General features: G+C 38.5%; 2 protein-coding genes across 3 annotated transcripts in view; one reads left to right on the top strand and one right to left on the bottom strand.

The window, feature by feature from the left end:
• LOC121356258 (nipped-B-like protein) overlaps positions 1-1,422 on the top strand; it is a gene marked incomplete at its 5' end in the record, with an annotated part of 34,051 nt that extends 32,629 nt beyond the window's left edge. The window contains one exon of the mRNA XM_041472490.1: positions 112-1,422. Coding sequence (XP_041328424.1) covers positions 112-477 — 366 coding nt within the window. The remainder of the gene's footprint in view (positions 1-111) is intronic.
• A 10,010-nt stretch (positions 1,423-11,432) lies between these two features.
• The window catches only part of CPLANE1 (ciliogenesis and planar polarity effector 1), a 58,883-nt gene continuing 43,758 nt past the window's right edge, over positions 11,433-26,557 (bottom strand). Inside the window, exons 39-54 of one of the 2 annotated variants that reach the window (XM_041472403.1) lie at positions 26,102-26,194; positions 25,349-25,461; positions 24,900-25,095; positions 24,386-24,627; positions 22,912-23,005; positions 22,110-22,277; positions 21,085-21,198; positions 20,687-20,717; positions 19,343-19,474; positions 18,332-18,497; positions 16,651-16,712; positions 16,064-16,228; positions 14,269-14,381; positions 13,855-13,938; positions 12,397-12,566; positions 11,433-11,992 (exon numbers count right to left, since the gene is read on the bottom strand). In XM_041472403.1, coding sequence (XP_041328337.1) covers positions 11,852-11,992; positions 12,397-12,566; positions 13,855-13,938; positions 14,269-14,381; positions 16,064-16,228; positions 16,651-16,712; positions 18,332-18,497; positions 19,343-19,474; positions 20,687-20,717; positions 21,085-21,198; positions 22,110-22,277; positions 22,912-23,005; positions 24,386-24,627; positions 24,900-25,095; positions 25,349-25,461; positions 26,102-26,194 — 2,084 coding nt within the window. In that variant the 3' untranslated portion in view covers positions 11,433-11,851. The remainder of the gene's footprint in view (positions 11,993-12,396; positions 12,567-13,854; positions 13,939-14,268; positions 14,382-16,063; positions 16,229-16,650; positions 16,713-18,331; positions 18,498-19,342; positions 19,475-20,686; positions 20,718-21,084; positions 21,199-22,109; positions 22,278-22,911; positions 23,006-24,385; positions 24,628-24,899; positions 25,096-25,348; positions 25,462-26,101; positions 26,195-26,557) is intronic. The other variant, XM_041472412.1, reaches the window with a different exon arrangement.

Genomic DNA, 26,557 nt, shown 5'->3' on the forward strand with positions numbered 1-26,557 from the left:
GTGCCGGGGAATCCCAACTCCCGGCGTCAAGGGATTAAAAGCAATAAAAGCAATAATTTCACTAAAGTTCTTTTGTGTAACACTTGGTCTTTTTTCCCCCCAATGTTTTAGTCATTGAGAAGGTCAAAACGAAATTCAGACTCTACGGAGTTGGCAGCACAGATGAATGAAAGTGTTGATGTCATGGATGTCATCGCTATTTGCTGTCCAAAGTACAAAGACCGACCACAAATTGCAAGAGTAGTACAGAAAACCAGCAATGGCTTCAGTGTTCAGTGGATGGCAGGCTCCTACAGTGGCTCCTGGACTGAGGCTAAGCGCCGTGATGGCCGCAAACTGGTGCCTTGGGTAGACACTATTAAAGAGTCAGACATTATTTACAAAAAAATTGCTCTAACGAGTGCTAATAAGCTGACTAATAAAGTTGTGCAGACTTTACGATCGCTGTATGCCGCCAAGGATGGAACTTCCAGCTAATGAATTTGTACATGCAGCCAAATTTACAGGAATTGAAATAACAGAAAAACTTGAGATATCAACTTTCTGGCAAAAAAAAAAAATCAGTTAAATGAAGAGTAAGAATGGAATCTGGGACGCAAGAAAAAAGAAGGAAATATTTGGTAAACATTTATGTGGGAGCTTCCTTCGCTGTTGTGCAGCAGAAACTTCTCAGTTCATTTTTACTCCCACTGTATTATAGTTTAACAAAAAAATTGTTTATATCTTGAAAAAAAAACCTTTCTGTTTAAAAAAAATAAACAAGTGAATGTTGGAAATTAGTCTGTTAATGTTCTTAATAAAGTGTTCTTGGAGTTTAACCTAGCAGCGGATGGCTTTCTTTAGCTTAGCCCAGTTTCCAGGAAAGCATTGTTTTTCCAGGCTGTAAAGTGGCAGAATCTCCTGGATATATAATTTATTCTGTTGAAGAAAAAAAAAAAAAAAAAAAAAGAAAAAAAGCATGCAGTATCTATGACCTATCTGCAGGAGGAGTTTTTGTAAATGTAGATTTTGATGTATTAGGTCACCCTGAAATAATACAAGAAAAGGGATCCCCAGCAAATCTGGTGGAACGAATACTGCAATAAATTTTTTTACTTCTCTTTGTTACTTGTCTGTTTCGATTTGAATTTCTTATTGTAAAGATCTGTTTAAATCCATTTATATTATTTTGCAGTCTTTTATGTAAAATTTACTATATCAGTGGTTTTCAAAACAAGACATAAAATATTGTTTATACAGTTTGTATAGGCTGACTTCTGAATAATTGGTATCTTTTTATTTTTATCCCTAGAAGGGTGTAAACACAAGTTAACTCCAGGGTTTTATTGTATCCTGCAATATTTAGTATTAACTATATGATTTAGCTCTGTGCCAAACACATTTTCAAGAGTACATTTTGATATAAAAAGAAAATATAGTTTATTCCTTGTATGCTTCAATTTCTTTATAATGCTGTCTAAATGGTAATTTATGATAGTTTAAATTTGGGGAAAGCTGAACGGCTATTTTGCTTGGGCTAACTGGCCATGTACGCATTTCTCTGGGTTAATATAGAGAGGCTTGTGTCAAGAGAAGGTAGCTACCAGTGTCAGAGGAGTGAATGGGTATGAGTCTGGGCAATTACACTACATTCCTTCACAGATGAATTTTTAAAGAAAGTGTTTGTATATTAGGCTAATTTTTTTACTAATTGGAAGATGTTTTCACATTTTGTAAATTGAAAAAATGCTATTGAAATCTACCAGAAGTATTTGCTTCAACTGCCTTGCCACAACCTTTCAAAAGCAGTTTGTCTTCCTAGAGAGCAAGAAAAGCAGCATATTTGCAAACAGGGAAAAAAAAATCTAAAAACAGCTAAACTTTTTAGGAGTCTATTAAACCCTGGTGTCTTTTCAAATGTATTTATCAAAAACAGGTGTTCCTCAACATAGTTATTTTTCTATTATGTTTTCTTTTAAAAATTCAGTATATTATAGGGGGCTGGTTTTATGAAACTAACTTGCAGAATTCTAATACATTATTCAATTTGTGAGGCACAGTAACAGTATTTCAAAATATTGATATGTCAAAAAACCCAAACAACTCATTAAACAAATTATTAATAACTCCTCAGAATCCAGTTAGTAAATTGTTGGGGAATGCCTTTTTGTTGTTTCACCACTGGAATTTTTCTGAACAGAAGTTATTTAGCACCTCTTTGTTTGATAATGTTGATAGTATTCACCATACATAAAACCACCTCTTGGGCTAAGATCGGTATTGTTAACGAAGGGAGAAGTAGAAGAAGCAGGAGTCAGTCCTCCGCAGCTCTGCAAACAGGACGTTTTGGTAGCAAACAATGAAAGACTGTGTTTCTCAGGGCCAAGTGCAGCCTTTATACTGGCAAACTCATACTTGGAGACTAGAGGGGTTATATGACATGTCAGATATTACTGATAATCAGAGTAGAAAATACTTCACCAAGAAACTCCCAAGTGATAAACCCAAGGGTTTCATACAGTTGCAGTTTAAAATTAAGTTGGCTGTTAGTAATTTCTGATGCAATTATATTAAAGCATCTTATTTTTAATAGGTAATACAAATATTTCCTTGTTCTTTTCATGTGGCTTTTCCAATAGCAAAGATGGGGGGTTATTTCAATTTGCTTGGTATTTATTGGAATAAAATTATCAGAAAGAAGTTATAATTAAACAATATAACCCTGAAGTCTAAAGCTGTCTTAGTTGAGAGGATTTAGACCATTACTATATTGTATGTTATGCCAGTGGCATACATGCTCCTTGTTGGGATGTGATGGCTGTTAATAATTTACAGTTATGAAGTTGATTATAGATTATTAAATAAATTCAATATGATTCTTACTAGTTAAAGAGTTGAATTTTACCCTCCCAAAGTACACAGAGTAATACCTAGTCTGGTTTTGCCCATCACAAATACTCTGGTTACTGGCTGTGAAAGGAAAAGGTGGCAGTGTCCCGTTTTGGGAAACAAACTCCTGTTTGCTGTGTGAGACTCGGGATGCTGGTTCTCTGCAGCAGGGAGTCAGTGCCCAGTCTCAGCACCAGTGGCATCGGTGCAGGGCTCAACCTCTGAGCAGCAGCTGCAGCTGCACCAACATGAGCCACGTCAGCAGCAGCAACACACACCAAGATAAGAATTTCTCTACATGAGAAAGTGTTTGGTTTTGTTTTGGTTATTCTTTAAGTGCTGCAGTGCAGTAATTGATCCAGTTACACAATTTTACTCCTTTGTATTGACATAGCTTTGTAGTATTTTTTCACTGTATGGCTATAGATTTTTACATATATAAGATTATTGAATTTTTTATTCTTCCTGCTTTCTCCCTTTGAGTACAGGATCCGTGCATGGACCTTGTTGCAGTAGCTTACCTAACAAAGGGGTATTGTCAAGCTTTTAGAATTAACACTAGCCATATTGTACTTTTTAAGAAAACACAGACACTTCCACAATCTAAATAAGAACAATATGATTATTTTTAATCTTCCACTTCATACTGTAAAAATGCAGAATAATTCTTGAATAATTTCAAGATCACAATAGTTTTTGACAGAACTGTAATTATAGGTATTTTTTTAAATGATTCAGTAACATCCTTTTGTATTTTTGAGGTTCTTTATTGCTTATATTAACAACTGTAATGTGTACAAAAGTAGGCATGGGAAATATTCAGCATAAGTATTTTAGTGAGGTATGGCCATTAAAAAAAAGCTATTTAAAATTTTTAAATTTGAGTCAAACTTTAGCCTTTGTTTTGCTGTTGTGGTGTCACTAGTAAGAATATTGTTACTGTGGAATAATGAGGTTGTGCTAAACAGTAGCTCTAACATGAAATACCTTGCAGCCCTAAAATAGTTCTTTAATGTGTTTGTGGCTCATGTCAAAAAAAAAAAAAAAAAAGTTTTTAATCAGGTCTGGCTCATCTGGTGGGAGTTAACAGCAGGACATTCTGCCAAATGCATGTGTTAATGGTATTCCAGGGAAACACAGATGAGTTCAGCTGATCCTTTGCTTTGACTCCAAGCCCCAGGCAGATCTTAGTGACACTGAATTCAGACAAACACCTTTGCTGTGCTTTCCTGTGTCCCAACACTCCTGAGCTCTCATGCCCTACACATAGCAGGAGTGCTATGTGCACAATTCCCATATCCCAGTGTATGACTCCTATATCCTAGTGTTCCTCACCAAAGAGCCACACCATGGTCGTATGAGCGTTTCCATATCCTTCAGAGAATTTGTCATCTTATCGTTGAAGTTCTGAGTTGTAATGGGTGAGTTCTTAATGTAAGTAGCAAGTTTTTAGATCTCATGGTTCCTTGATTAAATATTAAAGTGTTATATACAAATAAATTCATAGTATTTTAATATTTCATTTATTTAAAATAAATGTTTTAAGAGTTCAGTCTGGACCCTTCCGAAATGAAACTTGAAAGTTTTAATCCTAGAATGTGCACACACTTTATTGATCCCTTTTTCACTATGCTCACAGTGCTCAAATTATGCCTGGGCACCTGTAAATCATCCAGGAAATGCATTTTTGGATTATTCTGGGAGACTTCTTGCTAGCCTGTGTTCCCCCATCAGACATAACTACATCATTTCTAATTTCTGTGTTACTCGGGGGCAGTGCAGCTGCACGCACTGCTCGCAGCTGCCCAGACTGTGAGGCCAGATATTCTCCAGACGCTCCTTGCCCTGCGGGCCGGTTCGGGGCAGGGGAGGGTTTATCCTGCGAGGATCTGAGCTGGCTCGGGCCACCAACACCAGCTGGGTGGCGGCCCAAGTGTGCGCTGTGCCCGTGGCAACCATCCAGGTGAGGGACTCCGTGCGCCGCAGTTACAGCAGGACGTCACCGGCGGCTGCCGGAGTCCGGCACTGAGTGACCCGTGTCACTCGTTACTTCAGCGGCTTCTTCTTTAAAGCAATCTGGTTGGGCTTCAAAGGAGCCTTTCTCCATCACTGTTCTTTGTGCGGCTCTCTTGAAAGGCTCATATTTCTGTTTTGAAATAAGATCCTGCTTCCTAAAATCTGGAAAGGTGATTGATCTGATTTCACCCCCACTTTCCCGGGGACTGGCCATTAGCAGGGTGCTGCAGCCTCTGCCTCTCAGCAGCTGCAGTCACCAGCACCGAGCTGTGTTGGGTCACTGCTGGTGCTGGCTGCACCTCACTCTCCACTGTCTGACCATCACCTCACTTTCAATGCACTTCCTCCTTTCTCTTCTCTCAAGAGGGCTTCTGAATTTGTTTTACCTATCCCTTATTTGTATCTCTCTTCCCAACTATAAAAGGCTACAAAATTTGCTGGAAACAGCCCCACTTTGTCACTACATGTAATTTATTTTGGAGAAACCGTGCAGGGGGCCATCTGCTTTTCATTTCGACTTCACAATCACAGACTGAAGACTTACATTTTCTTTGAGCAAGTCTTCTTTCAGTCTCTTACTCTGCATGTTTTGTTCTCTTGTTAGCATTCTTGATTGTACTTCTGTACCCCTTCACTGCACTTAAACTCCAGAAAGCCAGAAATACATGTGTGAAGGGACACATTTAGTAGGTTTCCTGCTTAGAATAAATGTATTCTGTGAGCACAGGCAAAGTGTGATGAATCCTTGAGAACATCTGTTTCTTTCTTATTTGTGAGAGGTTTTTTTATTTTGAATAGCCTCGTGTGGAGGTGGATGTTCAGATTCAAGGTCAGCCTTGAACATCACCTGTGCAATGAGTTCCAGTGCAGTTCCATCTCCACTGACAAACTGCAGAACAAATTCACATAATACCAAGTTCTAGGTGATTTGGATCACTCCTCATCAAGACTTTTTGTTCGCTGTCCTAAAGTGCTGCTGTTGCTCCACTCAAGAGAGAGGATCCCTTTCCTTCCCTTCGTGTTGAAATCCACATGAAATAATTGGTGCAGATGTTGTTTTTAAGTCTATGTTCAGCCTTTGAGCCATCCAGACCAAACTTTCCAGACCAGCCATGTACAGGCTTCTATACACTGAGTATTTTTCTTTGGACAACTGATCCCAATTACAGGATCCTCCATGGTTAGTGTAAATTTTTCCTACCTTTGATTTTTAAATCTTGGCTGGGAAACCCACTCTGGTCACTTCTTTAAATGTCATACTAGATATTGGTGGTAGGAGGGTGCACATGATTACAAGGTATGTATTACTCTTAGCAGGCCCTTTTCAAATTTAAGTGCTTTTTGAACTTTCCTTCCGTGTATTACTTGTGTCTTGCTATATCAGAAAAAGAAAAAAGTCCTTCCCTTATTTTAGTGTTTTAGTGTGTTTTAGTGAAAAATTCCCAGGTGAGGCTCAGGGTTGTCTTCTGGTGCTTTACCTCCTGTGTGTTATCTCAAAGTGACAAAATTATTTCAAATGCAAGTTTTAGGGTGATATTTATTGTTCAGATAGTAGTGAAGTTTTGCTCCTTTTCCCTACAATTTTACAAATTTTACAAACTGTAGTGCAGATTAATCTTGTGTACACATTCCAATGCTACATATAATTTGTTGAAGCCTATGTAGGATCCTTGAAATTCCACAGCTGAGGACACTTGCTTCCATCTTCAGAAGGTGTAAGTATGGCTTTGAGGAGACAGGGAGCCCGAAAGGAAACTTCCCTTGCCTTCCCTTGCACGTTCCTCTTGAAACCTAACTCTCTGTTTCTTCACTGGCCAGGGGTCTTGAAGACAAAACACAAATGCCAGCCCTGTGCATCTTAATCTGTCTTTTCAAAGAATTTGACATCTTGTTAGTAATCTCTAAGTTTAAATATCTCAGCCAGAGTTCTGGCTTCAGCTGGAGGTGCTCTTGTGTCAGCCGGTGGTAAGTACCATTGACTCCCTGAGATTATTAAGGGAGTTCCTGAGTCCCTTAATAATCAAGATTCATATTAAAGAACCAAAATAGTTGAAGTAGTATCTTCTTACTTTTGTAGCTTTGTCTTTTTCATCTTATTTTAATTATTGTACTTTTTTGGGTTAAGTTGGTGTTGGGTGTTGTCTCCAATATCTCTTTTCGGGGTTTTTTTTAGTTTTGCTTTTGGTTTTACTTCTACTTTTGCTTTGCTGTTGTTTTTTAAACTTCCTGCAAGGAAGTTTTTTCCTGAAATAGGTTCCTTTTGACTTTTTAAAGCTTTCCGACAGAAAACGCCACAGAAAACAAAGATCAAAACGTATTAAAATGTAAAATGTGTGAGGTACACAACACAGCCTCTATATATGATTTAATCCAAAGAAAATGACAATGTACTTAATCTGTGAAGATTCCCTATCTTTCATTGAGATGGAAATGTCATCTATTAGAGTGCTAAAGGAAGTTCAGGTCTCTGGATAAGATTCCTAAAAGGCTGTGGCAGGGGCTGGTTGCCACAGCGCCCAGCCCCAGCAACATCCCAGGGCAAGTGTCCATGGCAACAGCCTCGGACAATGGCTTTGAGCGGCGGCTGCCGGAACCAGAGTGGGGCTGCCGCGGGCCTGCTGCACCGCCAGCCCCGAGGAGCATCTGCCACGTGTCCTGCAGGGAATGACAGCAGAAGGCATCCTGCTTCCACCCTGACTGAGCAGTACTCCTGCATCAGCTACAGAGCCGACAGAGAGTCACCAGCTCAAACACAGCTGAGAAACCTCTGCGTCATCATGTATCTAGTCTGTAATACGCACATGCAGATGTGCAGATGTGCAGATTTAAAACTGCAAAGAAAATTTGTACTTTTACATGTTTCTGTAAGGAAGAAAATAGAAGTTTAGTGTTTAAAATTAAAGGTTTCTTACATAGTGACTGTGGTAAAAGATGCCAAGGAGCTGCTGGGGTAAATGACCCCCAGTGTAAAGTTCACCACTTTTCCCAGCATCTTTCCATTAATTGGCAGGTGCTGCACTGTTCTCTCACTGCTTGGTTAACAAAATTAACCTGGCATTCCATTATCACAGTAGAGAAATGAATAGAATAGAATAGAATAGAATAGAATAGAATAGAATAGAATAGAATAGAACTGCTGAACTACAATGGTTGGAAGGGATCTACAACAATCATCTAATGCAACTGCCACTTCCAAAGACCATTTTGCTAATCCAAAGAACATTTTAGGACTGAACAAAGGTTGAAACCTATTGCTAATGGCACTGTCCAAATGCTTCTTGAATACTGACAGACTTGGGGCATCAACCACCCCTCCAGGATGCCTGTTCTTCTATGTGACCACTCACTACCCTTGTGGTAAGGAAATGCTTCTTAATATCCAGTCTGAACTTCTCCTGCTTCAGCTCTGAGCCATTCCCATGCATCCTGCCCCTGGATGCCAGGGAGAAGAGCTCAGCACCTCCCTGTGCCCCTCCCCTCCTCATGAAGCTGCGGAGAGCAGTGAGGTCACACCTCAGCCTCCCTCTGTCCAAAGCGGACAAGCCCAAAGACTTCAGCTGCTCCTCACAGGAGGTTCCAGCTCTGTTTCCCCCCTCAGGATGCACGGAAGGACCTTTCCATCCCTCTCCAGCGGCAGGGCCCAGCCGGCCCCAGGTGAGGCGGCCCCGAGGCTGAGCCCAGCGGGACCATCCCCTCCCTGGGCCGGCTGTGCCGGGCTCGGGGCTCTGGGCTGGGCTTTGTGTCGGGGCTGCCCGGCCGCTGCTGACCCACCCTGAGCCACTCCTCTCCCACTTCACCCCTGTGCCCGGTGTTACTCCTTCCCAGGTGCAGAATCCACCATTTGGACTTGACAAATTTCACCCCATTTAAGATTGCTCGGTGCTCCAAACTATCCAGATCCCTCTGCAAAAGCCTCTTATCCCTTAAAAGAATCCACAGCACCTTCCAGTCTGGATCATCAGCAAACCTGCTACTGGTGCACTCACCTCCACCATCCAGACCACTGACAAACACTTTGAGCAGGACACTGTAACTAAAAAACGAGGATTTTGTGTCTGGTGATGTTATTCTTCACTTTTCTTATTTTCCCAAAGAGGCTATTTTGAAGATTGCCCATGCCAGCCACTAACCCAAAATTAAACAGAGTTATGCTTCTAAACATTTATTCTACACAAAGTGTAAACAGACATATGCTTGGGAATGTAGAGTACTTCAGGAATCCTGGAAACTCCTGGAAGAGCAAGCCAAACATGTCCTGAGCTGCATCCCGAGCCCCATGGGATTCTGCCCCTCTGCTCTGCTCTGCTGAGACCCACCTGGAGCACTGCATCCAGAGCTGGGCTCCCAGCACGGGAGGGACAGGGACCTGCTGGAGTGAGCCCAGAGGAGGGACACAAAGATGACTAAAGGGATGGAAAACCTCTGCTCCAAAGACAGTCTGAGAGAGGTGGGATTGTCCAGCCTGGAAAAGACAAAGCTCTGGGGGGACCTTAGAGCTCCTTCCAGTACGTCCAGGGGCCTCACAAGAAAGCTGGGTAAGGATTTTTTACAAGGGTAGGTAATGGTAGGACAAGGGACAATGGGTTTAAACTGAAAGAAGATCAACTCAGGCTAGATATAGAGAAGAAAACTTTCTGTTGAAGGTGGTGAGTCACTGGAACAGGTGAGAGGCTGTGATCAAAAAAACACCAAAAACAAACAACTCCAAAGGGATGGCAAAAATGAGGAAGGCTGGATAAAGAAAGAAAAATTACCAATTTCTTCCTTTTCCAAAGTTTCAAGTTCTGCAATTTGGTGTTTGAGGAAAATCTTAAGCCTTCAAATTTGAACAAAAGCATTAACTTCTCTTTCAGCTTTGCAAGAGAAACTTCAGCCCTGAAAAACGAAGCAAGTAATAAGGCAATTAAACTGTAAACCAGTCTAGATTACATACATATACAAATATACATATACAGTTGTATTTAGACTACCTTTATGAGGATATTAGAGAACATGGGCTTTTAAAATTTTGTTTATAAAAGGTTTCAATGACTTAACAGATTTTTGTTTGTTTGATCCTCATAGCTTCCATGACAGCAGACCTCCTCAATGTTTTTTTAATGTCTATTTCAAGATTTCTTTAATTTCAAATGACTACCTGCTTCTCTCAGAAAAAGACATTCTAAACAGTTTCCTCCTCTTCAGGCCTAAAAGGAGCATCATAGAAGAGAAATTGCAAAGAAAAGTTTTGAGTCCGTGGGAGCAGCTTGGTGAAGAGATCACTCTTGATGATCTTCTCACATGTCCCAAATGTTTTTTCTCACTGCTGTGGCTCTGCAGGAGCAGCTCTGCCTGCCCAGGTCTGCTGCTGTCACAGCTCAGGCAAAGTGTGAGTTCAGTGCTGACATCCTGACTGGGAGGTCTTTGAACTGCCTCCCTGCCCTTGTGTTAATGATCTGTGATGCTGTGGATCTGGAGCCACATCAAGAAAGTATTTCCTTTACCACTGTTAAAATGAAACGGACAGACTGCTTTCTCTTCCTTCTCACACATGGCTGTGAGATAGGCTGTGGCACAACGAGATTTCCACACTTGGATAATCCAGTATTTTTCACAGTATTTTTCCACCAAAAACAGAAAGTGTTTCTTGATGATTTGTTTGCTGCCACTCTGAAGAAACACAGTATTACACTTTGGGTACCAACGTCAAAGTCACAGTTTCATGCTTTGATTGGCTCTTTGAAGGCACTGGCCCCATTAATTTTTGACTATTTGTACCTCTTTATATCAATCACTCCAACTCTTCTATGATTTCTCAAAACTACTGCACTGTTGGAACCCAGGGCACAGGGAATATTTCTCTGCCTGCTCTGTCCTGGCCTCCAGTGAAGCACTGCCTTTGACCTTCGTCCATGGAGAAGGCTTCCAAGACTTTGGGAAAGACTAGAGTCTGCAAATGTGTAAAATAGATAACAGAGAAAAGTTTAGTCACAGGGTGAGAAATTTAGAGTTTTGGGATTTTAGTATGGAGGTAGTTAGGAGACAAGCTGGGAGGATCTTGGGTGCTGTCTGGGCTTCTTCTTCTAGTCCATTTTCTGCAGTGTTGGTGCCACAGGGTGCTTGGTTGAGGGAAGCTGCAGTGCAGAGGTTACGCGGACAGACAAAGGATTAGTTGTTGGTAGAAAGGTAGAAATAAAGTACGTTTTAAGAGTTAATTGGATAAAACAGCTTTAAAAGACCTTGAAACTGTACACCTTGTGACCATTTTTGCTGTACTTTCTTGCACACTAAGTCTGCTGCAGACAGCGTGCCAAACTTCTGATACGATAAAAATAAACAGCAACCTGAAGACCGAAAAATTCCCGTGCATCCCTCAATTCTGGCACACAACTGTTAAAAAGAGGTTTTCCCCATCAGGGGAGCATCTGGGGCCCAATAAGGGTACACCTGCACTGCACAAGTAGGCTGGGTTTAAACTATGAGGATAGTGCACATACAGTCCTAGTGGTACACAGCAATAATTAATAGTGCTATATGTGTAAATAATTTATAGCAGAAACAAATAAAATCACTTTTATTAAACCAGTTTATCACAACCCTTATGTTACAAAAATAACTTCATAATAGTGTTAAATATTAAATACAAAAGTAAAACAGTTGTATACTGCTCTTAAAATAAAATAACTTTTTTTGTGTTTTATATATGTTTCTATGTAAAGCAGCTGACCCAGATCTGTTTAAGACTGTGGGTCTGCCTTTACCAACTATATTTAGTTCTTCTTGACCTGAAGATATATGGAAGCAAAACTACATTTTTAGGAATTCAGCTTCATCTAGGCAAGGCTGGAAACGGTGAGAGTTTCCATGATGCTTTAAGAAGGAAACCAATGCAGGCCTCAATCCATTTTAAGTAGAACAATTACTGATTTTAAAAAACAAAACCCAAACACCAACAACTATTTGGAAGAGCACAGTGGCTGAGAACTATTCATGTGTCTTCCACATCTGCTATCATAGCCTCAACTGCATTCCAGTCCAGCTTGCTGAGGATGCTCCCTGTGCTTTCAGAAACACTGTCAGTGTTGATACTGCTGAGAGGAGAGAAGCTCATGCTGTGCACTGCAGAGGCCTGTTGGGGGAAGAGAAGATGAACTGAACATTGTGCTTCATTCGTGGACAGCAGAAATGATCCCACTCTTTTGAAACATGTCCAAATCCAGTTGTGTGTCTGATTAGTCTGCAACAAATGCAATCTATTTTCCTGTTAATGCCCTCCCTCTGGTGTCTGTTGCCTGGGCAGGCAATGTGCCTTTACAGTTGTCAAAAAAAAACATTGAATTTCAAGGCTCACAAGAATGACTGCAATTGTAAAAAAAAATAATAAGGTTCTGCTGAAGCCCCACCATTTATGCCCCTCTGTATCTATCTCACCCACATATTTTGAATAGAGAACCCCATTTTAAATAAAGTAGAAGTAAACAAAGTGTTAAGTGGCAAGTATCAAATAGTTTACAGAGTAAGTAGGTACTCTACCTGGAACATGGAGTCATGAGTATCTTGAAGTATTCTTTGGATATCATCAGGCATAGTCCAAGGACTCACCACGTCTCGATCAGTGTCAGGATCAACACCTTCTGTCTGAACTGCAGTGGCAACTTGAGGAGGCTTTTGTATTGAGCCTCTGCTGACTCTGCACTCAGCAGCTGAGGAGAAAACATGCCAACCATAGCCCTGTAACACTTCCTACAATTTTCATCTCAATCTCTTGAAACTCCTAGAAGCTTCAGGTTCTAGGAACTGAAGCTGTGCGTAAATCCATGTGAAAACAGTGAGCTCTCTTATCTAGAACTGATGTTTATGGTTAGAAAAGGCTGCTGGTTCCTTCCAGCCTCCTGCTCTGAACTGCCTTGACAGAGCAGAACACAAACTGGAACAGGACTACGCATGGTGCCTACAGCACCCAGGCTCTGTGGTGCCATTCCCAAAAAGCACATCGCTTCCTTGTTTGGCAGAGGACTAAACTAAATAAATTTTGAATTTGTGCCTCTTCAGAAGACATGGAACTTTGATGAAACCCTTAGCAGTGATATGATATACTGGAAAAACAGATACAAGGAAGTGCTAGGAAATCAGAGAAAGATCAGACTGAATACAGAGTTTAAAAAGTGAATATATGGAATGGAGAAAAATTACTTTTCTACATGAGTAGAGGCGATTCAGGAAATGTGCCTTTCTGCTTATTATTCCTTCTCTCAATTTCCTGTACTGCCAAGTCAAATACACTGACCTTTGACTTTCCAAAATATGCCAATAGCATAATTCTGGTGTAAGGCAGAATAGAATCAGGCCGCAGCATTTCCTAAGTCTCAGACTGATTCACTTCTCATTCTTTGATCAGAAATTCTGCTCCTATTAACAAGTACTGTCTCTGTTAAATAATTTGATTAGGAACAATCTTTTGTGGATTAGACCTACAAAGAGAGGCATGGGAAAAAGTACCACTAAAATCCAAAGGGGATTTCTTGTTAAGCTTAATCAAATTTTTCCATGCTAACATTATGACAAAATGATATATTAGATGGATATTGTACAGAGGGATAATAAAGACAATTCCTATTTTAAAGATCTCGGAGAGTCAGCAGCATAGAAAGGAATGGGAGAGGCGTAATTCTTGTGTCCTGGTCTGCGAATTAACTTTCTCTGTGGGTTTGAATTGAAAGATAAAAGACTCTACCCCTTGTGATTTCATAACGTGTTTCAGGAGTTCACCAAAATCTAGCACACTTATTTCAGTAATCTTGAAACTGTCACCTGGCTAAAACTGTTCAAAAGGTGAACAGAAGTGATTAAAATATTTCACAAGTTTCTAACTAAAAGGATTTTTATGTGGGGAAAAAATAATGAATTTTATTCTTCTAAACAAATGCTGTATCTGCATCTTGTTCCCCCTCTGTATTATCTAGCACTATGTCATTGTTCTGTGTAACTTACAGTGTCTAGACTTAACAGGACCATTTGTAGCATTTCTCAGTCTTCTTCTGGAGGTACTTTTCTGAAGGAGCATACAGGCATTTCCTGTAGAGACAAAGTAAGCATTTCCTTTTTTAAATGCAGATCAAATATAATCAAAGATGCTTAGAAATTTTTACCTACAAGTTTGCTGCCTGGATTACACAGTACTCTTGCTATGGAATTTAAACTACTTTGGATTTAAAGAGAAGTGATAAGAAAAGGTAACTCTCATAATTTAGCAAAACAATAGCAGCAGAATTGCAAAAATCTCAGGACACGAAACATCCAAGATTATAAATCTGATTTTTTACACACATATCCCTCCCAAAAATCCAGCAATCACCTGAAGATCCTCTTCAGTATGTGCCTTCATAAAAAAAGTTCTGTTCTTACCCCTAGACTGTGTTAAACCAAGAGTTGGGGTGAAGTGTTGCACTTTTTGACCAAAACCAGGTTTGGCAGCAGTTCTGCTTCTTTCTGCCAGAACAGGACTGCTCAGATGCGCTCTACAAGACAAAAGGACCGACACAAGAAATCTTAAATACTTGCTACTGTGTACCATACACCATTCCTCCACACAACTCAGACCTCACAGGGCATATTCAGAAGAGACACAAAATCCAGAGAAATCACATTCACCCCACTTAGCTGAGGACCAGCATCACACATTGCTTGTGGGGCCAGTAAGCCTCACCAGAATCAGAACTGCTGCAATCACAGTGAAGACACATCAAACTGGCTTTACAGAGAGCCACTTTAGGTCCACCAAAACTTTTTAGTTAGTAGCTCCTGCTACTCCTAAGTAGATTCCTGCATGATGTTCCTTAGCATGTCTGATTCTGGTTGGGATGATGCACTTAAATTTCCCTTGGACACCACCAGCAGGCTCTGCACAGCACTGACTACATTCAGTTTAATGTTTTTTGTATGCAACAAAAAAAGGTACTGCACTGAAAAAGAGAAGCAGAAATATTAAATTACAGGATTACCCTGTAAGTACAAAGTTCTCCCTATCATTCTGAAAAGCATAAAATTATATATATAAGAAGAAAAATTACAATGCAATATACACCTGTATTACACATATACACACGTAGCATTAATGCCATCAAACTGAGTAAATGTATCAGTTCATAATACTCAGATACCCTCATCTCCTCAAAAGGCAATAAGAAAAGTGCAAAAGTAAGAACAAGTGAAATCCTAAGTAATAAAAAAATTAACAAGAAAAAGAACAAGTCTAGAGTTTGCACAGCAGAATTTTTATTTGCTTCTTGCTTGTTGTTAGATGCTCTTCAGGTCTATATTGCTGGTTATAGTCCAGTGGAACTCATGGAATCATTAAGGTTGCAGAGGATCTCCAAGATCAAGTACAACCTCTGATCGGATTACAAGCCTGTGGCATTCACATTCTCTGAAAAAATCCCTTCGCTCAGGATTTTTCTCCTAGGAAGCTGAGAGGCCTCAGAGAAAAAGGAAAACAATAATTATCTCATTTGCTTCTCCTAAGTTGTGCTCACATGTGGAATGTGGTTGGAGATTGTTTCATTGGACTCTGCTGTGAGTTATTTTGACTCATTGGCCAATCAGTGTCAAGCTGTGTCGGGACTCTGGGGACAGTCACGAGTTTTCTTTATCTTTTTAGCCTTCTGTAAGTATCCTTTCTGTATTCTTTAGTATAATATGTATATTCTTTAATATAATATGGTATAATAAAGTAATAAATTAGCCTTCTGAGAAATGGGTTCAGATGCATCACTCCTCCCTGCCACAGGGGTCGCCTGCAAATACAATACAAGCCTGTCAACCAGACCCTGGCACAGAGTGTGTCCAGTCAGACCTCCAGGGGTGGTGATGCCACCAGCTCCCTGGGCAGCCTGTTCCAGCGTTTAACCACCCTTACTGTAAAGGAACTGATGTTGAGTAGAATGGGTTAGGACACTGCTTGCAGCCCAACTTTTTCAGTGCTTCAGAAGGCATTTTTAAGGCTCCCTCCAAGATGTGCAGTACTGATTTTAACAAGCCTGGAACAGGGACTTGAGAGTCCTCTGACCCAGACAAATTGTATCTTTGATTCCACCAGCATATGACTTTTCTCCCAAGCTATTCCTGTCTAAACTTGCTACAATATTTGGAGGGTATTACAGACACCAGTAGAACAGAGCAGGTTTAATGCTTAGAGTGTTACCCTGTACTAGATGCCACCTTCCTCCTACTGTAAGCTTGAGCTGATCTTGTGCTGGACAACATCCTGTGATCACTTGCTGGTGATGCCACTGTTTCAGATAACATTTCATTCATCAGAGAAAGTGCCTGTGATACTCTGATTCTGTGATGCTCAGACAACAGGGCTCTGTGGAGAAATAGTATTACACATTACCTCATGCTGTCACTCATTTCACTACAGCTGATTTGTAAGTTCTGTAAGGATACATGAAAAACATTTTTTACAAGATCTCACAGAAAATATACTAAGCCTTTTAAGAGATCATCAGCAAAAAGTTAGAATATTTCTTACCAAAGGATTTGACAGAATGAATGAGTAAATGTTGGGGAAAGAAAACAAACAATGATATTTGGAAAGCAACAAATACAGTCAAAGGATAAAAATGTTCAGAGTTTTCCTAAATGGTAAAGCAGATGTGAATTATTTATGCTTTTGGTTGAAATTTCATTCATATCTGAAGTTTCATAAGCAATATAGTTGAAACAATCTCTATATCTTTTTCAGGACTGGAAAACTAATATTAAAATAAGGATTTAAAAGCATCTTACTTGTCCTTTTCTTCTTTCTTCTTCTGGAAGACTCTAATATCCTTTGAAGTAGGATTATGATGCTGTTTAAGAAAGTATAAAAATCTTTAAATAATTATGTACTGTGGTCTCATTCCAGTCTCTCACTCTCAAAATGTACTTATTTGTCTTGACAGTTACTGCTTAAGAAACATTTCAGAAAAAACCCCAATATGGCCCTACCAGGAAATTCAAGTAAGATTGTGTCTATAATTTTCCAGTCTCAAAAAATATACTGATATCCTCCAGTCACATCTTCCATACCTCATATGCTTAAAATACTAACATTCCTAAGGAGACACCCTCACAGTCAAGCTCAAAGTTTCAAATGGCCTCACCTCCCATTTCCTAAAAATCAGTGGTGTTCCTAATAACTGATATATAAAACAGGACAAGGTTGTACTTTGACCTGTGTTTGCTAGAGTACAATTTGAAGTCTTTAATTCTTCTTAAAAAAAAAATCCAAACCAATCCAAACCAAACCCAAACCATCCACTGAAAGCTGAGAATCCCTCCACTAATGATTTCAGGAGAAAAGCCCATAGCAAAAGCATCAAGTGTATATTAATGGGCTGACGACACAGGAAAGGGAGAGAAGCAGGACCCAATTTTCTTAAATATTTTTCTTACTTCTCTCCACACATGCACAGAAGGTCACCCCAGTTCAATTGTTTAATCTTTTAGGGGAAATACTTTATTTCACATAGAGCTTTTTCTCAAAGTGAATACAATTGCATTATTTAGTCACAGGGAACTTGTGTACATTACATATTTGCTGCTTGGGAGTTAAAACAATTAGAGCTTCAGCCTGCAAGTATTTACAGCATATCCTGAATTCAACAAGTAAAAAGTATAGGAATATATTTGGTGTTATTAGGTCTCATCTTCTGTAACTCAAAAGCTTCCTGTGAAGGCATCCAGATGGCAAATGCATATTTTAAGAGTAAATACTGATTGGAAAATGTCTTCTGAACTGCTTTTGTATGGTTTTTCAAAAATTTTCTATTAAGTCCAGCACACGAAGATTTCCAGATCAGGCCATAAATGTGTTTTTACTAATAAAGTTAAAATGTCAAAAATTCTGGGAGTGGACTGTTCATTGAAATCAGCTCTCAACAAAATACTTTGTAAGATACTTGACATATACGACATATTCTAGCATCTCTGCTGACTTCTTATGATTTTTGCATGCACCCCTGTGTGGGTGAATGACAGTGACAGCTGCCCTCAGTATACTGCCATGTTTGTAAAGGATGCTGGCATCTGAACACTGCTTTTTAAATTCTCTGGGAGGTGTGTGGGAAGATGAAACAAGGTGTAAAAACATTTTAAGAACTGCTGTAGTTGTCACTCCCTGGAAAACACATCTCTCATCAGTGAATGTTGCAGCTGTATCCATCACAGTCAAGGGCCACCTGCATCACTTTGTAATAGCCACCTGCAGCCAGTGATCACCACTGCAGCCTGTGAAGAGCACTGGTGTATTTACTTATCTGGCACAACTATGGCCAGCTCCAGAAAAATAAAATCATACATGTAGAAACCCTACATTACAATAGGAAAAAAAAACCCCACCACTCCCAACCTTAACATTATCTAACCTGAATAATCAACACTTATACAGTAAGTAACAGTTACTCTTCAATACACCTATTATTCTTACCACATTCTTTCTCAGGCTGAATGGATGATGTTCTTTTTGTCTTTGTTCATCTAGTTTCTTCAAATATTCTCTCATTCTTTCCTTTTGCTTTCTTTTCATCCATGTTTGGATCTCTTTCCTTTCCTTTTCTGTTCTTTGAGAATGCCCAGAAGCAGAATCAAGAACCCTGAGGGCAGATGTGAACAGGAAATAATACAGCACATCCTGCAAATTGCAAACCTTGGCAACTACATGATATAACAAAAACATTGAAAACCCTTTAAAATTCTGACACAGCTGGAAGCATAAGTAATGAACAAGACGGGAAATTTTCTTTTGTAAACTTTTACTAAATAAAATCCTGGTAAACAAGTAATTTCCAAGACATCTCCTAAAACTTTTCTTTTACTTGTCAGCTACATTCAGATAATAGAACTAGAGCTTAAACTGGTGGCAACTGTGTCACCAATGCAGCAGACTGGTGACCTGAACAGCTATATTTTTTTTGCCTTGTCAGCAACTGATATCACAAACTGCAGTAGGAAACAGCAGTCACTTTGACCTCTCTCAGGAAAGAACACAGCTGATTTTATAACTGACAGTCAGGAAGGTGTAGAAATCTCCAACAGGGAGAGGAGCATGACAAGCAGGAATCTGGGGCTCAGAGTTTCTGAAGCTGCTGTGCCACTGCCAGGAAATTTCTATTCTGTCTTTTAGAACTGCTTTAAAAGACTTTTTAAAAGACCTGAAGGTCTGAACTGAATCTGCTGTATAAAACCAGTTCTGCTGTACCTAGCAGAAGAAGGAACAAGTAAACGGGAAGGAAAGAATTTCAAAAGCAGAATACTAGAAAACAACCAGTACATTTGACAATAATGACCAGTAGATTTGTGGCGATTACAAGCTCTAATACTAGTCCCATTAACACCAAACCACATCCTTGCTTCCATTGTTTACAGGGCGTGAACCACAAGAATAACCAGGGTTAAAATGATTTAAGCAACACACAACAAAAACCAGCCATGGTATTACCTAAAGGTTTTCTTAGCCTGTGTTCTTGCAAAGCTCAGCTCCAGCAGAGAGGTGTCACTTTCTACAACACGATCATTCCCAATGTCAGTAACATCACTTGGTCCAGCAATTTGCAGGGGATCTTCTAAAGAGCTTGATGTTAGGTAGGGAAAAAAAAGCTGTTACTAAATTAATGTAGAACATTCTTGTAAAAACAACAAGTTAAACCTCTTCCTTTTATACTTAAAACAACAATATCCAGGTTGTTTTACACAGAGCCTTTGGACTGAATTTTCTTTCCCCTCATCTCCACTGGGTTAGTACACTTGAGTCAGCTTTGATGAGGACAGAAGGAGCAAGACCTGATTGTCCCAAGAGAGGGACAATCCGCAACTGAAATGCTTGAGCTCTGCTGTGGTGTGTCAACATGGCTGGAACACAGGAGGCTGAGCCTGGCAGCCAGGGACACCACAGGCTTTGTACTGCAGCTCATGAGGAGATAAGGTTATGGGGTGCTACCAGTTTCAATGGTACCCAAATCTCAGTGACCTTCTGAGCAAGAATCAGTGTCAGTAGAGCACAGCTTCACCTATAATCTCCCCAATTCTTTCCTCTCTTTCAATCAGTTGCTCCTAGTAAAAAACAACTCTCATAGTTTAGGACTACAGGCTGTCAGTGTCTGCTAAAGTTTTGCCTCACACCCATATTCCACCTTATGTAATTACTTCCTAATCTACTTCAGTCACAACCCAGTTCCACTTAAAATATTAAAAAATAGGACACACACCATTCAGTTCACTGCTATACTCCAAGCAAAGCAATAAAGACGAGTAATGGAGCAGAATGACTGGGAAGAAAGGAAACCAGCTACTCTTTTCTACTGGATTCAGAAGACTAACAGTAGCTAAAAGTAAAAATATGTACGTCGGACCACTTTATTTAATGCATAGGCTCTTCCCAGTCTTGAAATCTTCCATCTGTTGCTCTGAACTTTTCACACAGTAAGATTTTAAAAACTTTCTTATGATAGCTAGCCTTCATGGAAAACTACCCACAGCAGTTACATGTATTTTTCTGAAAAAGTGGTTTGCAAATAGGAGAAACAACAAATGCACATAGACAAGAGCACCACCTATATTAACAATTCCAGTACTTTTAATTAGAAAAGAACTTTGAATGCTTCTAGAGCTTTTGCAAGAAGCAAATCTAACAGGCACCACCAAAGTCAGAGTAAATGCCTGAAATTAGCTAACAAAAGGCTTTTATTAAGCTTGAACTTTTACTTGATTTTTGCAAAGTGATGATCCCACCCTGACAGTCAGCTTTTTGGTAAACTGTCAATAATACCAGTCTCAAAATACATACCCAGGACATAGATCTCTGCATATGTGAGAACCTGAAACAGAAACAATCCTTGTTAGTAATATCTTTGCAGTAGTACACACACTAATCATACATAAGTTAAACAGCCTGTGGGATAAAATATAGAAATATGTCAACCTCAATTGACATTTGAAGGCTGACATTAAAAATAAATTAATATTATACATAAGCTTAACAGCCTGTGAGACAACATGTCATTGACTGCCAGGTGAGCACAGAGGCTCCAGAGAGTATTAATTAACAGTTCCTAGCTTTGTGGGTAGTTTTGCTAGGAAGATATTGTCACTGTTGACAATTTTCTGCCATGACCAATTAACTGGAAATAGTCTGTTCCAATTAATTATATAGTGTTTCTTGGAAAATTAATGATTGACACTTACTTGAGGAATCCAGGTACTCAGAAGAAGCTTGGAATTCAGAAGATGCAACTGAAGAGCAGTATGGCTGTCTTGGAAGGAAGAGCACTGCTTCCTCTCCTAAACTAATCTCTCCATCTCAAAAAATTATAGTTGTAACTTAGTATCACCTATAGTTTCCTTAGCTTGGAAATAAAAAGTTTATACTTAGAAAACTCTATTACTGTTTTCAAAACTTAACTGGGTGTGTGTACTATTTGAGATTCACTTGTGCTGTATACACACACAGGAACAATGTTTTAATACCTTTTAAGACAAATCTTAAAGTGTGGCTATCAAATGCACATTCACGTGTACAAACACATACCACTTTTGGAAGCCTGACTGCAAGCAATGCAGGCAATACACAGAGAAAACAATACAACTGCATTTTAACCTCAGGCAACAGGTTGCTTGCAGAATGATTTTTCATCCTCCTTTTAATGCTACTGCAGTCTTCATAATAGCAAAAATCAATTAACCCTCAGTTTTCAAAATTATTAAACCTCCTAAAATAATCTTTTAGGGCACAGACAGTAATAAATCAATTGATTTTGCTGATGTAGACTGGATTTAACAGAGAGATCACCCCTCTAGACACTGGTAGATGACAGAGATGATCAAGACAGCTTTTGGAGGAAGCTTTGAGTGTTCTGTGATATCATAGTCATTTATATAAGGTAAATAAATACAAATCAGCACAGTGATGGGTTTCAGAAACAGACCCAATGCTGACTATTTTCTTTCAGTAACAGTGGAGTGCAAGTATGATTCAGTACGGAACTGTTTTAGTGATACTGTTATGTCATGTAACAAACTCATTATCAGAGCACATCAATGAAGCCACTCTAAAGAATGCAATCTAGAAAGACTCATGCCTGACTTTAATGAGCTCATTCGCATTATGTAACATTCTGTGTAACAGCCATGAGGAAGTACTACAGCATGAAGAAAAGGTTTACTTATTTTTAAAAGATGCAAAGGGGAAAAATATGCAATAAAGATTATACCAGAAGGTGACTTCAGGCCACTGGGAAACTTAGAAGCCAATGCTGAAGAGGCAGAAGAGTGTGCATCCACTGTAGTAGAACTGGGCGCTGGATATTTCAAGTTTAAGCTCTCCTTTTGATCATCTATAACATCTTCAAAAATCATGCCTGTCAAATGATGTTCTGATTCTGTGGAAAAAACCAAAACTGTACTTAGTGCAGACCAATGGTGAATCCTCAAAATGCAGAAACTATCGTATATCTTGGTTAGTGGCATTTTAATTTATCTGTCACCAACAACAGCCTGGACCTGGATCAGCTGTGCCTCCCTATGGAAGGACACTTCCAGGGCTGTGCTGTGTGAACCAGTCCTGCAGACACAAAGAAAATGACTGGACCAGAAATTGCTCTGGATGAGTCTAAAGGACATCCTAAATATCGTCTTACAAATGATTACAGATATAGCCATGATTTGGTTCCACCACTTGGCCTTGCATTAACTCCATAAGCAGATTAGACTATGTTCTTGGCACAGTAGCTATAAGTAGGTTCTACAGAGTTATTTGTTAGATAAACAATAAATCATTCAATACATGTGCTCTAGTGAACACTTAAGCTGATGTAAGATTTTAATAAAACCGGTAGATATTACAACTCAATATTCAGATTGGCTACCTTTAATTTTATTTTTTTCTCTGGTATTTTTGGTTCATATTTCAGTAACACCTTTAGGGATTGCATTAAATGTCCGTAAAAACTAAAAGTTATTTAATATGCATATTCTGTGGTAAATTTATTATCCTTCTGTTAATTGGACACATACCAGCACCAATGACTCCAGCAACTTCAGAGACTGCAGGATGAGCACCAAGGTCAGAATCAGCAGCCATTTCAAAATCTTCTATTAGCTTCACTAACTGTAAGTGAAATCCAAAAACTAGGTAATGATACTTCCTTCAAGGTATTTCTGAGACTTACACCACAGATATTTATGCAAAGTACACTTTAAATATATTTTTCTTGTCAGAATCTTTCGAACATTTTAATGCAGTTTTCTGACTGAAAACAAACAAAAATGTTCAAGAATCAAAGTAGCTCAGGTAGATTAATTTTATGTAAGAATTACAATCTTCTGGATACTTACTTTGAGAAAAATACATATAAACTCTATTATTTGTTTGAACAATTTTATTTCTACTGATCACATTATGTTTAAAGTAACTGAAGTTTTCCAATATATATTTTATCTAAACCCCACACATATTAAAATACTTGCATCATCTTCATAAGTCTGAAGTTTCAAACTAGAAAATGAAAACTAAAACTAACCCAGAGTGAGACATTTTACTGACCATTAGTCTCAAAAAGAACAAATTTCAAAACGGATAAGTAATACATGAGAAATTGTTTTAATAGGAATGACCAACAAGTATGAACTTCAAAAAAAAAAAAAAAACCCCAAAAAAAAAAAAAAAAAAAAGGGGATTTTTTTTAGCATTTGGCTAGGTACCCAGAAGTTTTAAAACCCACATGCTGAAACACGTGCTGAAATGCTGAAACAGCTGAAATGCTGAAACAAATACAGGATATATAATTTTTTTTTCCCTACAGGCTTTAAAAAATCTGACTTAAATAACAACCTTGACAAAGAATGTAAGTGATTAAATAATCCACCTGAGTGTACAAACTGCGTGTAAGTGATACAATGAGGTCTTTACATTCCTGTGAATCACAGAATACCATGAGTTAGAAGAGTTAAAAAATCCATCACAGCCCAAATTTATTTTAATTCCATATTAGGATTTATAAAGATGGCAAAAATGCAAGGATTTTATGAAACTAACTGGATCAGGTTATAGAAACAGTCACACAATATTTTGCAGAGGTACAGTTGCAGAAGTCTTTGCCAAAAAAGGTCTCCTGCTCAGCCTGAACTCAGTTACACAGAAATTAAGTATGTTCTGCCCATTCACTAGTAACATCACCATTCTGGCCAACATTTGGTCCATTGTAAGCGACATGCCAGCCAACAGATTCTGCACTAAATATGAAATAACATTGTATATACATATATGCAAAACTTGTATTATAATATAGATAATATTTATCTATATTATATATAATGTTACAAATGTATTATAAACATATATATATATATATATATATATATACACACATATTATTCTCAGTATCTTTCAACAGATACTAAGCAGATTTGAGAACACACTGCTCCAAAATGGAAGTTTTGTCTTTAGTTTAAAAAATAAACTGTTTAAAAACCAACAGTTAGTACTCACCATTTTGCTATTTCTGAAATCCTGCTCCATATTTTCTACTATGTTCTCTAGTACCCGTAATTGCATATCCATTTCCTTCTGCCTTGTGGAGAAGTACTCTTTTTCAATTAGTTTGGGTGGAAGCCCTGAAGAAGGAACAGTTCCTCCATCTTCATGTGCTGTGTTCCAAGTTACAATATCTGTAACAGAATCTGACTTATCTTTCTTTTGCAATTTGTCTGACACATTCTTCTGATGGTTATCTTAAAATAAAATTTAAAAAAAAAGAAAGCACCAATATCACTGAATAAGCCACAAACACCTAAATACTGCAAGTAATTAGACAAAAATATGCCATACCTAATAGGGTGTTTTAGAAGGCAAGAATTACTACAAAAAAAGTCAAATGTATCAATGCTGATGTTTAAGACTAACCAACTATGAGGTTAATTGGGAAAAGGCTGCAGATTTTCTGTGGGAGTATTACAACAAAAGAATATTACTTTTTCTTGGATTTAGAACTGAAATGGTTTACCTTGCTTATGAAGTGCCTCAGGTGGAACTGCATTAGTAACAGAAGCTGCTGTGTCATGAAGTTTTGTAGTAGATGGAACTTCAAGCTTCTTCTCCTGTTCAGCAGCTCTCTCTTCTTCAGACTCAGATTTCAAGGGCAAATTGCTAAGGATGTCACTGTCTTCAATGTCAACCACACTGATATATTCCCGTTTATGCTAAACAACAAGATAATGAAGAATTATACAGCATGTGTTTTGAATGAGCTGCTTATAGTGCACTGTTCTCCATTTCCTGTGTTAACCTCTTGACATTTGTACATGAAAGGCTTTTTGTTTTGGGAACAAAATAAATACAATCTTCCCTACCATATTACACAACTGACTCATGGAGATACAAAGAGCCCAAATTCATGAAGACAAACAGTACACTTAAAATGCATTTAAGCCATATGTACATTAGATCACTAACCAAATCAGGTGCATCTGACAGGAGGGATGGTAAAGGTTTCTCATTCACTTCAGTGGGGAAACTCAGGTTTAAATACATGTCTGGCAGTAGTATCTCAGAGGAACTGGATGATTCTACAAGGAAATAATAATAGTCAGTATTATATTTACAGTAAAAGCCACAAAAACTTCAGACTATTAGGAAACAGCTCTGCATTCTCTAGAAGATAAGAAAAGCTTTGACTAAGCTGCCATCTAGATTGCTATTAATATCTAAATCCCTCCTACTTAGGTAAAAAAAAAAATCTGCATCTTTACTTAATCCAAAGAAATTAGATTAGTCAGATAGAAACACCTAATAAAACTATCTGCAAATGAGTCATATGATGTAGTAAAATTATCTTCAAATAGAAAAACACTGTTGAATTTTACAATAATGGAAAAATTAGTATGCTCTCTTGGTACTATAGGGAAAATAGCTGGGTACTGAAATCTATGTAATGTATTTATGGAACAATGCTACTGCAACACAATTTCATGTGATCTGTTTTAACATCCTACTGACCAATTCATTTGGTCTACACTATACTAAAACTAAAGTGGGCACTAAAATCAATCTAAAATCCACAAAGGATTGGGTTTCAGAAAGTCAGATAAATTAGCATGTTATTTGCAACCTGAATTAAGCTGTCTCAGGTACAAAAGCCATGTTAGAACAGTAACTTTTACAGACTTCCCAAACAACAAATGAAGCGGAGAAAGACTGCAGCCACACCTGACACAGGAACAGATGTGACCAGCTCGTTTTCTTGAACTTTGGAAACCTCATTTCCACCACTGGTCCCATGATCCTCATATGATTTGAGCACTTGATTGGGAAAAAAAAAGCAAAAACAGAATGCATGAGTTTAAGTAAAGATACCAATGGCATTTTCTGAGTGTTTCTGATTTGCCAGTTCACAATCAAAGAAAAACAGGGGAAGAGGCAAGGAAACAATTTCAGTCAAGTGTGAAACATTGCCTAAAATGCATTTAGATAAAGTCAAGTTAAAATGAACTTTCAGAAAAAGTCACAGCAGAACTGACTTACAGAAAGCATGAAGAGAGTCTTATGTAATTGTGTCAGTAATATTTTTAATTATAATTATTTTAACTACTGCTTTATAATTTATATTCTGTTGTTTTCTGGTTTTTTTGAAACAAGAAAACTGCACAAAAAACTGCTTCCCCT

Source organism: Pyrgilauda ruficollis, unplaced genomic scaffold, assembly GCF_017590135.1.
Source record: "Pyrgilauda ruficollis isolate IOZ18807 unplaced genomic scaffold, ASM1759013v1 scaffold108, whole genome shotgun sequence".
NCBI lineage: Eukaryota > Metazoa > Chordata > Aves > Passeriformes > Passeridae > Pyrgilauda > Pyrgilauda ruficollis.